Source organism: Panicum virgatum, chromosome 1K (genome assembly GCF_016808335.1).
Source record: "Panicum virgatum strain AP13 chromosome 1K, P.virgatum_v5, whole genome shotgun sequence".
Taxonomy (NCBI): domain Eukaryota; kingdom Viridiplantae; phylum Streptophyta; class Magnoliopsida; order Poales; family Poaceae; genus Panicum; species Panicum virgatum.
In genome coordinates this window covers 9,308,651-9,324,355 of record NC_053136.1, presented here as the reverse complement: position 1 = coordinate 9,324,355, position 15,705 = coordinate 9,308,651, and the positions used below count along the sequence as shown (strand labels likewise).

General features: G+C 46.8%; 1 protein-coding gene across 1 annotated transcript; it reads right to left on the bottom strand.

The window, feature by feature from the left end:
• Positions 1-6,234: 6,234 nt before the first annotated feature.
• On the bottom strand, positions 6,235-9,834 carry LOC120686153 (ADP,ATP carrier protein 1, chloroplastic-like). The gene is made up of 5 exons (XM_039968355.1): positions 9,010-9,834; positions 8,281-8,547; positions 8,056-8,199; positions 7,618-7,965; positions 6,235-6,975 (listed from the first exon to the last, which is right to left on the bottom strand). Exons 1-5 carry the CDS (start codon positions 9,751-9,753, stop codon positions 6,496-6,498), a joined length of 1,983 nt encoding a protein of 660 aa, XP_039824289.1. The 5' UTR covers positions 9,754-9,834; the 3' UTR covers positions 6,235-6,495.
• Between the last annotated feature and the right edge of the window lie 5,871 nt (positions 9,835-15,705).

The window sequence follows — 15,705 nt, the reverse complement described above, 5'->3', positions numbered from 1 at the left end:
CCAGTTGTATTGGAAAGCTTATCTCCTTATCTTTCCATGCATATCTAGAACATCCAAAACGGAGTCCATATGTGGCCTGGGCGTCCATTTTTGTGCGGCCTCTTCCTGCAGTCCGAACCAGCCTCGCGAATACACTGGGCTTCAACATGGATTAGGCCCGTGACCCCATCTCAGCTTGACCCTTGAGTGCCCAATTATCATTCTATTTGGCCAAACTTATGATATAAGTCTGGCTAAGTGGACTCCTTTACCGTGGGCTTTTTCTGACATTTGGCCTACCAATCCTGGTCAAATTCTGGCGATAACAGATCCTGAGTGTAAATAATAATGTATGAGCCTTCGACCATAAAACATAAGCAAATAAAATTATGCACCACATATTTACCTAAAGTCCCTGCAGCTGGTGTCATAGAGGTAAACTGGGTTTCTTGAAATGGAGCCCCTTGCGAGGCACCTAGCCCTCCATAGGGCTGAGAACTGGGGTACCCGTATCCTGTGTGGAGTTGTATTTAAATACTGCCTACAAACATACCGATCGGTAAATATCACACCATACATTCATACTGTCAGTGGTATGAGGGAGGCTGCTGCCATGCGGGACCACAAGGAACCGACGTCGACGCTTGCGACGATCCGTAGGAATCCTCGTACTCCGTATGCGTACCAAAGGCCTGAAGGATGCCTCAGACTCTATCACGTTGAGTGGTCCAGGCCTCGAGTTGCACCGGCATGCTCATGGTAGACCCGCCATGAATGCTCATTACATTCAGTGAGCAATCTAATTCAAGCAACCTACACATTTCGAACTGCAATCAAGAAAACTTAGTACACAAATCTTAAAAGATCGAAAATGCCGTCAACATTTACTCACCGCCCCAGCTAGTGCCTCATCCCTGTGTCGTGCATAGCCATCCTGCGAAGTCACAACATGCGTCTGTGGATGCATGTCAGCATACGTTAAACGGCAATGAGTCTTTGGTTCGTACCAGGTCAGGTACGCCCGAAATGAAGCCTCAGTGTGTGGACCGGTATCCTCAGCTAACTGCTCGTCTGCATCATCCCACGCAGCCACCCACGGTTGTAATCTAGTGACCCGCATTGTCGAGAAAGGATGTCTAGCCCTTGATAAACTGCACGTTAAATAGAAATTAGTTACTCGTTATTAGTACATGGGGACTTATACATTTTTGTTACCTATGATCGTGGCGCTGAACACGATCCAACGCTGAAGACACAGGGAAAGACTAGCGTTGACCAAACTGCCTCATGACTCTGTCCGGGCAGTTGGCCTTAACTGCAACGTCGTACACCAAAGCTGCAGTAGTCATCCATAGGCCCTGGTCCTGTGTGCACACCAAAGATATCCCAAGCGGTGCACGTGTGGCTATAGCCGAAGGACTGTATGGCTCCCACACAATATCTTCTGGGGTCAATCGATCAAATTCCGCAACAAACTCAGGATAAGACTGCCGGGTCTATACATGTGCCCATATTTTCTGCAAAAATAAAAATTATGTGTCCATAAGGAAGGTATTGAGGGAACAATGTATGACCATAGTATGCATAGAATACAAACTTTTATCGGGTTCATACCTGTCGAGAGTACCAGAGAGTCCCCATGGTGGGTCTGTCGTCCTCCGTGTCACCGTACATATCCGGCTTGTATGGTGACTGGTCAATCATGGGACGACCGATAGCAATCCTCTCGTAAGACCAAAACTGTAGCAGAATTGGGCACCCCGTTAGGATAGCATTCCTATCATTCTGCCGTGATGCCTTGCAGAGTCTACGATACGTGCATGCAAGAACCGCTGAACCCCAACTATATAAGGGTATGGCATCCTCATCTGCATCGGCGATCTCCTTTGCGTAGGGCACAAGCACCCTATCCACACAGTGGCCGTGTGAGTTGTTGAACATGATGTACCCAAACAACCACAGTAGGTATGCCTCGAGTGATCTAGTCACGCTGTACTCATCAGCATCGGCTGCCAACAGATCCGGCTGCAATGAAGTACGAACATTGAGAATAAGAAACACATGAGGTATTTCAAAGCCATAAAATGCATCAACACATCGTTTTGTAGAAAGTTGTACCTGAAACTGTAGGAGCCATGACTTGGAAGGGCCTTTCGACTGTGGGTGCTCATTGAAATCTTCAGGATCAATCGTGGTGGCAACATCTGCAAAACATTGCTCAAGATCCTCCAGCCACGTAGAAGGTACCACGCGGGGCCCGACAGCGTCTCCGGTGATAGGAAGACCAAGCAGCATCGCAACGTCCTGCAGAGTCGGTGCCTTCTCCCCATAAGGGAGGTGGAACGTGTGTGTCTCAGGTCTCCATCTGTCAACGAGAGTTGAAAGTAGAGACCTGTCTAGCTTCACCAAGGCACTCTCAGTAAGACGATCCACAGTGAGAAGATCTGCCTCGCTCAGCTTGTATCATACAATGCACAAACATTAGTACATTATATAACAAAATGTATAACGGATAAAAATAGAAAATAGATGACATATCACCTGGGCACCCATCGTGAGTCTACAGGAACCAACTCTGCAGGTGGACGTGGACGCAGCACGTTGAGTTGTTGGTGCTGAACCACAGCAAGGAAGGACCGGTGACCCGAGTCTATTGTTGGGTCCAGCAACGCAGGAGTAACCCCGATCATACCTACCACGTAAGATCAAAATAATGCAATACAATCACACACATCTAAATTAAATAGTACCATCGTACAACACTATATGTCTATACATAATAAAATTATATTGTTACATGCTACCATCTGGTTCAACTACACATACATACATAATAAAATTATATTGTTACATACTACCATCTGGTTCAAATACATATCCATACATAACCGTACCTAAATCCTTAATCTAATACTAATCACTACTAACATTAATTAATCATATTGCTAATGTACTGTATCAACGCTAATCACTACAAGTAACTACACCTAAACTTGAAAACTATATTTTTACCTTAACCACTATAATACCACTAAATCCTTAATTAAAATCCTTAATGTACCACTAATCACTCCTGACAATAATTAAAATGATTGCTCATCTATTGTGTCAACAAAAATAATTACAACATAATCTATTTGTAAAGTGTAGAAAATTTTGGTTACCTGCAGTCGCCGGCTTGAAAATCCGGCAGGGTGTATGGATCGATGGACCAAGAGGGGGGGTGAATTGGGCCTTTTTTAAATTTCTAAAACAAAATAAAGCAATCTTAACCTATGCAATGCTAGTAAGGCTCAATTCACCAACCGGCTAACTAATCAACCTACACAAGCTATAAAGGAAACAATAAGATATAAAGCTAAGCAAGGTAGAGCTAAGTTATAATATCTAGGGTCAAGCACATGAATAAATTGCATGAAAGTAAGTACTTGAAAGTAGAGAGTTGGCAAGAGACGACCGGATTTTTTCCCGTGGTGTCGATGTGTTGGCACACACCCCTAATTCACGTTGTGACACTCACTAAGAGTCTTGTCACCTCCCATGTCACCAAGACAAGGGTGATTGTAAGGATCACCGTGGTGTCCGACCCTAGAGGGGGAGGGGGTGAATAGGGTCGCTAATCGCTTTTTAACCTAGGGCTCAAACTACTTGCATAAGATAAACCTAACACGTCCTATACATGCTAGTTATGGCTAAGGTTTATCTATGCTACTCTCTACTTACTCCTAAAAGACTTGCAACCTAGCAAATCCTAATCAAACCAACTAGGAAAGTAAAGGTACGCAAGATAGAGTAAATGCGGAAACGTAATACGGTAAGTAAAGAGGTAAGTGCAAGAGGGATGCAAACTCTCGAGTAGACACGGTCATGTAACGTGGTTCGGCACAAACGCCTACGTCCACGGGACACCGAGGCTCTTCCGATCACCGTCTTGCACTACACCACCAAGGCGATGCCGGCAAGCAAAGGCAAGTGCCCCTAAGACACTAAGTCTCGTGCACCGCCACCGTCTCTCTCTGTCACCCGGCTGAAATCCACTATGGAGCTTCTCCACCAATGAGGGGGTCTCCTCTTCTCCCGCACAGTGTCGTTGCCACTCCACACCAAGTCAAAGGGTCACACGACGGATCACAAGTTGCTTGCCGCAGCAAGGCTTTCCCTCAAGTTAGTTCTCTCAAGAACTAAGCCTAATCAAGCACTAAGCACTCTTACAAATGTGCTTAAGCCTATATGATGTACAATGAAGCACTATGTTGGTTGGAGATGATCTTTGGCTCTTGTATACTTCCTTGGTCTCCAGCACAATCAAATGAGCCGTGGGGTGGCATATATATAGCCCCAACCCCTCAAACTAGCCGTTGGAAAAAGGCTGACAAAAACCCTTAACACCGGTTAATCCGATGCTCTAGTTTTTGTCATCACCGGTTTAACCGGTGAGTGCATTCTCCAACTAGCCGTTATACTTCAACGGCTACCTGATCAATCGACCGACGCTCTTAAAACTAACGTCGGTTCAACCGATGCATGTAATCTTCAATCGACCGACGCTCTCAAAACTAACATCGGTTCAACCGGTGCATGTAATCTCAGAACCCCCAAAAATGGGATCTGTGTGGAGAGAACCAATGGATGAGATTAAAGCTGGTGGGAGAGCTATTTCAGCGCATATCTTGTTTGGGGAAGAGGAGCGGACAGGTGTCGCCACCTGGATGACTCCTGTGGAAGGGTTGCTCGATGGGTTTCTTTTGGACTGGAAACTTTGATTTTATTTTTCTTCCAAACTATAAATGTGTTTTGAACTCCATTTGAATCATGATGTTACATAGATTTTATACAACAAAATAAGATCCAATATGAATATATTTTATTATTTTTTTCAAAACAACATTTTGAATATATGAACTCAACATTTCCTATGTACTATTTCAACATTTTACATAAAATGTTGAGCCACTTTATTGGAATGGTTGAACTGAGTTTAAATACATATTGAATATACTATTTTAACAATAAAACAAAATACTAACATAGATTACCTACCTTTGTCCTGGCCTTCCTCCGCACAAACTGGTTACAACACGGTCTGCTCTGCTGAATGTGCTGGACCTGTATGCATGCTATAGGATTCAAAATACATACTTTGCATAGTTGGATGGGTGATGCGGCTGAGCCATCATGGGCCGTAGTGGGCTGTTTGTTACATAGCATCCACATCTTCCAGAAGATGAATAGGAGGCCCGTCTTGGGCGGGCTCAGTTGGGATATGACCCAGTTAAGATCAAGATGTCCCCTAGATTTCACATTTTCACCCCAGTTGATGAAGATTATTCCATCCAAAAAAAATTGACGCAGGTGGTCACGAATGGCACGTTCTCAGGGTATTCGTTAGGTCGCATAGTAATTGCATAGATGATGGGGCTCTGCGCTACGGGAATTTCGCATTGGTAAATGGCTACAAGATTTGATTCCTGCCTCCGAAGCCATACAGGAATTCAGGAAGGAATGAAATGTTGCAAGGGATAGGCAATTAGGCAGTCAAAGGTCTCTTCAGCAGCGCTTCAGAAAACGGCTCTAAAACGGACTTCGCCTGATGCCTGTCAAAGAGGTGATTTTACGGCGGCTCTATATATGAAACCGTCTGTGAAGCTGAAAACGGCTTCCTTAAATTATGGCTCCACCGGCTTCATGATGAACAGCTTAAACTCCATCAGAGAAGCTAAAACCAAAGCTCAGAATTGTTTTTGGAGGAGTTGCATTCGTGCCAAACAGAATCAAAGAAGCACAAGTTTCAAAAAAAAAAAAGAATCAAAGAAGCATTTGCCAACTGCAACAGAAGTCTCCCTAAAAGAGAGATATGAACAACCATCATGCTTCCACTGTCCGGTGTCCACGGAGCCTTTTTTTTTGGCCTGTTACCCTTGCGCCAGTCTTATTAAAAAGAGTATCCTCTGACACCGCGATCACAGGGAATTGGTCGGCCATCCCGCTATCATAATCTTTTTTTTTTGTTTCCGTTGGTAAATTCTTTAACTGTTCTCCCCTTGACGTTGAAACAATTAGCTTGTCGGTAAGTAATCAACATATATTTAAGGACAAGACTTAGGTAGTACTAAACAACATTCCCGTTGATATTATGAATACAAAAACGACTGACAGAACCACGATAAGTAGAAATGGTCGAAATGGACTATGAAGGGTACCCATCACTGCCAAAACCAGGGCCAAATATGTACTCGCAATCAGGGCATACCAATATGTAGAAGACTATCATGAAACCAGATTTCCCAAAATTGTATAGCCAACAAGAACAGTTTATATCTATGAAATGAAACAACAAACAGCTACAGATACTCTCAAGGGGTCATAAAAAAATATGCTACAACAACAGAAGAATTGGCCGCCTTATTTTTTATATCATTCTACCACCTTTTTCAGCAGCTCTGGATGGCGGGCCAAGGAAACGTTTGGTTCCTTCAAAGACTTGTACTAACTAAATTTCTGAGCGAAAAAAAAAACTTATTGAGACTGTTGGCCGGATTTCTCAGGGGTGGAACTCTCGGGTTCTTGAGACTGCTGGTCGGATTTCTCAAGGGTGGAACTCTCGGGTTCTTGAGACTGCTGGACAGATTTCTCAGGGGTGAAACTCTCGGGTTCTTGAGACTGCTTGATGGCTGAGCCGTTTGCTGAGGTCTCGCCAGCTAGATTTTCTTGGAGAGAACCATTCCCAGCCCTGACAACTGTAGCAGTTGTTTCAACCGCCTTTGCTTTCAACAGCTTTTCTCTCTCAAGCTCTTGCTTTGCCAGGGGAGAGAACTGCGAGTCAAGGGACCTTACAGCGCCCAACCATGCAAGAACAATGACCAGGAGTATTCCACCAAGGTAGGGCGTTGAATTTGCAAGAGATCCAAATGACAGGATCATGAACTGCTGAATCAAAGCACCTCCAGATTTCCCCAGGGGGTTGCAGACCACGTCAATAGCTGCTTTACCTTTAACCTGACATCAAGACAAGAAACGTTGAGAACAGAAATAACAAATGAACATGGAGGCAGCATGAAGTGAGCAAAGATAAATGTTTCCAGAAACAGAGAGAACTCTTGATGAAATCATTGAATCTTGGTATGGATGTGACATATTTACATGAATTTTGGCAGTAAACACAGAATTAATGATTATGACTCTTTTATTGTGACATAACATGGGAGGTTGAACGGTTATTGCAGTGTTTCAATGATGCAGGTACCATTTGAGTAGACAATAAAGAAGCATGATCTCTCTTGTGCAGTGCTAAATGTAAATATGAAAGAAAGTAATGAGAAGTCAGTAAAAAGTAGGAATCTCATGTGCACGTCTTTGCTTCTACGAGTCATGGTATATGCTTATTGCAGCTTCTCATCTGATGAAAGTAAGCAATCAGGTACAAAGTACCGACATTAGAATCTTCTACTGAGTAAGCACAATTAGTGAACGACAGGGTTTATTTGATGTGTTGAACAACCAGCTAATCACATAGACTACTGACAAATTATTGTGTTAATTGGAGCAATCATATGGATGCAAGTATGGTTACCCATGGCATGATATGAATTCGATACCAATCTACACAAAGTACTGTAATAGATAACTTTGTAGACTAACCTTCATATCCTCATCCAAAGGAATGTATGCCATCTCTTTGCAAGGATCAAATAAACTGTATTTTGCACTCTTACTGAAAATGTTCTGCATTGCTCCAACATAGACTGCCGCAAGCAAAGGCGTCATTCCAAACTTGGTCATGAGAGGAGTCAATGGCTCACCAAACAAAATCAGTGAGAAGAATCCAACTCCTGTGAGAAGCAACACTGCAGGTGTGATAGTAGCTGCAACTCCCCACCCAAACTTTCTAAGAATTACTCTCCCTAACAACATCATTGTAAATGTAGCTATCCCAGTAGCAGTTGAGAAATCGCCCATGAATGAAGAATATTCGTTAGGGCTCGGGAACTGCAACACAACAGCAGAAAGTTAATTGACAACTATACTGTGTATTTGTTGCTTTTTTTATTAGAATGGATGCTACATAGAGAATCATACCTGTGCCTTCAATTTCGATTTCCATGTCACCTCAACAAGGTTAATGCTTATTCCATAAGCAACGACCAACGTAGCAAGATCCCTCACATACCGAGATGACAGAAGCACCTTCATGCTCTCACCCATGCTGAGCTTTGGCTTGTCCTGAAATGTTATGTTCACAGAATCATTAAAGAGAGCTCCACAAAACCAAGCAGAAGAACATTAGAAGATCTGTGAGGCAACCTTCTTTTTCCGCTCGACCACTGGCATAGATGAGCTATCAATAACAAACTTGTTCACTCCCCAATAGATACCAGTGATGACAAGGCCCAGTATAACCACTATGCTCATCATGGCCTTCAACGAAATTGCCCATCCATCCACCCCGGGGCCCAAATTCTTCCTCATGTTTGAGAAGTATTTCACCGTGCGGCCGGAGAAAATGAGCGCCACGTTCGCGCCGAGCCCAAACAACGGGTAAAACTCTTTAGCCTCTTCAACTGTGGTAATCTGCAATAATTTAAAGCATCTGAGGATTTGTACATAAACAGACAGGACACAGGAAAACTATCTACTGCCCTGGTTTTTTGTAACAAAAAAATCAATGAATTCCCGTGAATACATACAACCATACCCCACCAGCCATTCCAAAGATATTTTAAAATAACTACTTGTAATTTCAAAATATTCGGCCACGAATCACAAACACTTCAAGAGAGATTTTGGCATAGGTGAACATTACTAAATTGCTACTGTGACAGAGAGGACACAGTAGCAGAATTGGGAGTACCTGATTCCAAAGATTATGGAAAGCGAATACCAGAGTCCAGAACAGAGCAATCATCAATTACTACTTTAATTTTAAAATATTCAGCCATGAATCACTACCATCTCAGGACAGAATTCGCAATTGGGGGACCATTAATAAATTAACTGCGACAGAGAGGAAACAGTAATAGAATTGGGGTGTACCTGGTTGGCAAACCCCCAGAAGAGCACGGATATGACGACGCTGCCCCAGAGTTCGGCCATGACGTAGAAGAGGCAGAAGCTCCAGACCCGGAGGATGGCGACGGGCCCGAGGAAGCTGGGTCCGAGCGCGGCGAGGAGGCGGTCGGCGAGCGCGGTGGGGTGGATGGCGTCGCGCATGGGGTAGAGCACGTAGGCGAAGGCCCCGAAGAAGGCGATGAAGGGGAAGATGACGGCGTAGAAGAGCGCCTCCTTGGAGAGAACGTCGGCGAGCTTGGTGTAGAGGAGCATGAAGCCGACGGCCATGGGCAGGTTGACCCAGGTCTTGAGGAAGGGGATAATCTCGGCGCTGCTGCCCTTGGCGGTGACGACGAGCACGTCCTTGGTGTCCCGCAGGATGGTGTAGTTGAAGAGGATGCAGAAGAACATGAGCCCCAGGGGCACGATCTTCTTCAGCGTCTTGGTCTCGACGCCCAGGAACTTGGGCGGGGACGCGCCGTCCCCCGGCGCCGCGGCGGCGGCGGCGCGGAGGGGCGGGAGGGAAGGGCGGAGCGGGAGCGCGGCGGGGAGGCGCAGCGGGGTGGGCTGCGGGAGGTGGCGCGGGAGGCTGAGGCGGAGGGGCGCGGGCGCGGGGGCGGCGAGGGGGTGGCGGTGGCGGAGGATGTGGAGGTGGCCGCGCGCGGCGCCCGCGGCGGCGGAGGGGAGCGGGAGGCGGAGGCGGTGGCTTGCGACGAGGCCGGACTCCATGGTGGCGGGGGCGGAGGCGGAGGCGAGGAAATATCTCGGGGAGGGGGGTGGAGGAGGAGATAAGGTCAGGCGCCCGGCAAGCAGGGGGCTTGGGAAGGGGAGGCTGCTTTCATATAGAGCCGAAGGTTTGTCTGGGTTTGTTTTGACTAATTTCTTCTCATATAATACTATTGATTCTACCGGTCCCAACCGAATATATTTATCAGATCAGCACAAGCACAGGGCCCTGGGATTAGAGGTAGGGGAGTGGCCGGGTTAATCAGGATTAGCAGAGCGAGCCTTCGCGAATCGTGGACAGGGGGAGTGATTTGAGTGAAGGTGAACGAAAGAGCTGACGGGTGGGGCCGGAGAGGGGTGGTTACCGGTTAGTGCCTGTCTGATGAGGAAATTCTCCTCTAGTTGTCAGAATAGGCTTCTAAATTTCAGTGCAGTGCACACTGTGGCAGAGCTAAGACTATCGCAGTGCCATTATTAAATGCTTGAACACTTGCAGCTGGTTTCGTTGTGGTAGGCAAAAGGAAAAGCTGCCTATTGCAAAGCAATGTCCGTGTTTGGTTTTTTACCGGCACGTTTCTCGAGAAAAAAATCTCACATTCATGGAATATTAAATGAAGTCTATTTGCAAAACTTTTTCAGGGATGAGTGTAACTTTTCGAGAAGAATCTAATGACGGTAATTAATCGATGATTGCTACAGTGATGCTACAGTACCATCCTCTAATCACGCGGTCAAAGGCCTCATTAGATTCGTCTCGCGATTTACACGGGGGGTTGTGGAGGTGATTTTGTAATTAGACTTCGTTTACTACTCTAAATTCGTTTTGTGAAGAATACTAGAGTTGAATGTTAGCCCCAATGAAAGATTTTAAAGAAGAGAGAGATGGAATGAGTTTCATATTAGATGAAACCCCATATACATTATTTTTAAGTTATTACATGTCTTACAGTTAAATGCAATAAGCACATAGAAAAAATCAAAATTGAAATCTTGTATTGTAAGAGTTGTTTCATCCATGGAATGTAAGTCATTCTAGAGTTTTTAGGATAGATTATGGTTGTGTAGAAAAGACTCTCCTATCCCTAATTATTAAGCATTGGTAATGTGCTAATTAAGCTAGTATGGCTTTTCCCATGCACTTCTCCCACGTGTACCTCCCCCTATATGGTTGTATGTACATCTTTTTATTATGATAGATCCGAAACGATGCACAATTAAGATGGTTGGGTCCACACTCATTATAGAATGACTTACATTTGAGGACAAATTTTGAATCCCAAAATAATTTACAATTGAGGACGGAGGGAGTAGGTCTTTATTTGTAGCTTTGCCGCATCTACGTACTAGTTGGTCCTTGAAAGCTCAAGCTAACGAGAAAACGTGAAGGTATAGGTTACTCTAACACGAAAGTGACACGGTTGAACAAATCAACACTGCGCTATGTATGCACACCACTGGAGGCTTGCATCGTCCGGCCGGGCTCCCCTCTGGCTTCAAAAGTGACATAATGGGTATGTTGGTCCGGAACCTGCATGGTTAGAGTGGGAGTAGCGTCACGAGAACTTGCAAAAGTGACAGCCGCAGCGTCCTACCAAAACTTGTAAAAAGTGTTTGAATTGTACTCCTCACGTTTTTTCGCAAAAGAAAAAAAGAATAGTCCTCCCGTTTCTGTTTCCCTTTATATGACGTCCCGACAAATTTGTTTTGAATATAATAATTTCCCGATAAAAACTTTGAGTTAGCCGAAGTGACCAAAGCAGCCAGCGGCAGAGCAGCAAGCAGCACACTAGACGATGATGTGTTGTTGTTGGTGCCTGGAAGGATCGGACGACGGGACGCGCCCAGACGTGACCCACGCTCGTGCGTCGCGGGCGGCGTGTCGGGGGCCCGCCGCGCTGCACGCTCCCTTCTCACCGTTCGTTCTGGAGGCCGGCGCCTTGTTCGGCTGGCTGGTTCAGCCGGCAGCAACAGTGTTTTCCTCTCACGTCAAATCAATTCAGCCACCAGCCAACCAGCCAGCCAGCAGTATTTTTTCTCTCACGCCAAATCAGCTCAGCCACCAGTTAGCCAGCCAGCCGAACGAGGCGCGGGACCCGGGGCAAGGTCAGGATCGGATGGATGGACGGCCAGGAACGCGCGACAGCTCGGCCCTCACCGCAGAGCGTTTCACGGGCCCGGCGCCCTTTCGACGGCCGGTAACTGCCGTCTGGGCTCCACGTGACGTCTGCCCTCCGCGCTGCAAAACGGACGTTCCAGATTCCAGCACGCCGCTGTCCCTGGCGCTGATTAGCTTGCTGGCCTGCTGGGGTTGCCGCATGGCACTGGCCCGGCCGTGCTGGTAATCACTTATCACTAATCGATCCCGGCGCGAGGTTAGTATAGTTGTTAGGCCCGCCCCTTTTCGGTTGTACGCGCGTGAACGTCACGGCCTCACGGGCCTCTTGGGCTTCGGCCTGCAAATATCTCTCTCACAGCACCTGCTGCAGCCCTGCGCGCGGGCGCGGTCGGGGAGGCAGAGCCGCTGCTGTCTGCCGCAGAGTAGAGGTCACCTGGGAACGGTGTGACCGTGTGAGTTCAAATAAATTTAATGGGTTGAGTTTTGAAGTGAAGTATATTTGGGTGGGTTGAAATGTGTTTTATTAGGTAAAGAGGTGGGGTGAAGCAGGTTGTAAATGTGGGCTGAAGAGGATTAGGGTGGGTAGAAATGGATCTTTTGTGTAGAGCCGGATTCTGAATTAAAATCATGCGTTCACACTATAAAATTTATCAAAATTGACCCAAATTTATTGGAGATCACTCAGTATGACTGGTAGCTACTGTACAAAGCAGTGTGGCTAGACCTACATGTGGGCCCCATGTTAAGAGCCGGACTCTGGAATTAAAACCTCTCGTTCACACTATAAAATTTAATCGAAATTGACCGAAATTTTTTAAGATGACTCAGTATAATTGGCAGCTACTCTGTGCAAAATAGTATGATAAGATCTACATTATAATTTTTTTTTTGAGAAACGGATTCTTATTGGATTGTAACCATAGTTTGGCTAATTGTTTATTACATTATGAGCTCAAATGTTTGGGTTGAATTGGTGTGTGATGGTGGTGGTTTGGGGTTGAGTGGGTTCATATAATTTCTCTCATGAGAATAGAGTGGTGTGGGTATGGTTTGGTTTCCAACCCATTTGCAGGGTGACGCAGAAGCAGGGACTCCGGTTGCCGCGCTGCTGGTTCGTCGGTCGTCGGGTCTTCTCCAGTTAGCCTCTCCAGTGCCGTGCGGGCGCGGCGGCGCATTACGCCAGCGCTGTGGCGCCTGGCGCTTGGCGGGCGGGCGGCAACTAGGACTGGGAGCGTCCGCTGTCCGAGCGTGGGACTGGGCGGCGGCGGCGGCTGGGAGTGGTGGGCGGTGCCTGTTCTGGGACTCGGGGACAACTGGTGTGGTGGTGCGGAGGGGGATAGGGGATTGATTAGGGTTTGGATGGTTCTGTTGGGCCGGGCCGAGAGGGAGTTATGGGGACGGGGAGAGGGAGGCGCCGGGTCTGGGCACTTGGGCTGAATCAATACACAGGCTGAAAACGGGAACAACCGACGAGATTTCCCGTATACAAATATGGTAACCGCGAAAACGGTCGGGAAACAGTCTCTCTTGTTTCCGTTCCCGTTACCGCCGATTTTTCCTGTTTTTTCTTGTTCTCATTTTTTTTTGCCGAAACAGTGCACGGTCGGTTCATACGGGATTTGGAGCCGGTTGGGATTTTCCGGTCTGGTTTTCAACCCTACTCACAGCCCCGTCGCTCTAGGATAGGACGTATTTCCCTCGCTTTCCATTTTCGTCGGCGCATGTCCTTGGCATCGCATCCGTTGTCACGTGGTTTTGCCGTGCTCCATCTGCATCTGAATAGTATAAGAGCAGATATAATAATAGATTTATAGATAAATCGGTCATTATTTTTGCTAATATAGAGGAGAGAGAAAAAGAGAGAGAGAATAAGTTGGCACTCTTGCAAGCAACAAGCTGAGTGCATGAGCTTCTAGGCAGAAATGGGTCTAAGTAGAAGTAGATGTGAGAGTAAATAATGAAGAGAATATAATGTATGAATTAAACGCATCTCGTACATAAATAAAAAATATTATTATTGTATAACTTAGCTCTTGTATCTAAAGGTATAATCAATCACTTAGCTGTATTATTAACCATGCAAAGAATATGCGCTCCTGGCCTCCTTTCTACTAGGTACATGTAGATATGCGTATGGCTCGAGTATGCTTAAGAAACTCAATGTAAGAACATCTCCAACAGCTTCTTTAAATATGAAGAGGTAAAATACTAATTTAGCTATTATGTAAAACGTAATAGCTAGCCAACAAGTGAGAAAATTCAACAGCTTTTCTAAATGCAACCTCGAGCAGCAGCATCTCTTCTTCCTCTACCTCCAAGTAGCAGGGTCAAAAGGCCTAGAATGGCGACGTTCCCGCACTATGAGGATCACAGGCGACCAAGAAGCATACCACGATGTTCAGAAATTCGAGGCACACACGGTGACACACTTGGCACAGATAGATGGTGACCGAAGCTCGCCGGAGACGAGGAAGAACGCGGCGGTGACATTTATCGGCGTGGCCACAAGCGCCCGCGGTGGCAACTTTGTGTTCCTCATCAAACAAGCTGCGAACGTGGAGAGTTAGCGAGAGCACAATGATCCACGCGACGAGAGGATTCCATTTTGGTACTTCGTCGGCTCAAATTTGGAGATTGGGAGGGGGCTCACCGGAGAGGTCGAGATCGGTTGTTCTGGGTGACCATGGCGTGATGACACGACATCTCTTTGGCGGGGGATTCGGCCGACTGGGTTAGGGGATCAAGGGTGGAGGTCATGGAGCTGCTATCCCCGTGAGGAATTGGATTAATTTGGCTCGTGGACGGAGTATTGAAGATGGGGCGTTGCTCGGCCTCCATGCAGCCATGGCGACTCGCCTTGCTCTCCCTGCGCTAGCCCCTCCCGCCACAACCTACATCTCCTTGCCTGCCTTGTAGCTGTCAGGCTTGTCGAGGAAGTAGACATGGTGCTCGCCAGGCCTCGTACAGCTCTGCCTCGCCACGCCACCCGCTCGCCCGGAGCGAGCGGACGTACACGCGGCCCTCGCGCTCAGCATGTCCAGCTCCGCTATGGTGACGAGCACGTGCGCGGAGACGAACCGCCGCCACTCCTCCGGCGGGCACGGCGACGATATTCCTCACCACGGCCTACTCCAGCGGCGACGGGGCCCACCGCCGCGCCCTCGCCCAGCGCCGGCTATCTACGGTGCTCGTCGGGGCCGAGCCGTCCGCGGCGTCCACCCTGCGCGTGCGGAGGAGGAGCTCCGACGGTTCTTGTGACAGAACCGCCAAATTAAAACTCAAATTAAGCTAAATGGCCATCATTTGAACACATCAGGCACATTTGGCTTAACGGTTTAATTTGACAGTCCTTTCGAAACCGACATTCCGATCGAAACAAACACCAGTAGTCCCACGCGAAGGTGAGCGCAGGCAGTACAAATATGACGAGTACATATAAATACGATTACAATACTGAGTAGAGTACACTAAGTTCTACAGACCTGGTTTAATTACATATGTAATATACAAGAGCAACTTTATTTTAAAACAAGGTCCAATATAGAAACTTGACGTCTATAATACACGAAGTGCCGTATCGAATCACACACTCAGCCCAGGGTATGTGATTTGGAAACTAGCCATAACTAAACATCTGGTCCGGCCACCTCCCAACCATCCGCGCCAAGCTGTATAAACTTAGCACAACAAGGGCAGAAGTCGATCCCATCCTGACCTGAAATAGTTTGAGCCACAACCCTGAGTATACTAATACTCCGCAAGGCTTACCCGACCAGTGGGTATAACTTAGCCCACATAACTAGACATGCAAAGCTTTTGGCTGTTGGTTACTTTTGCAG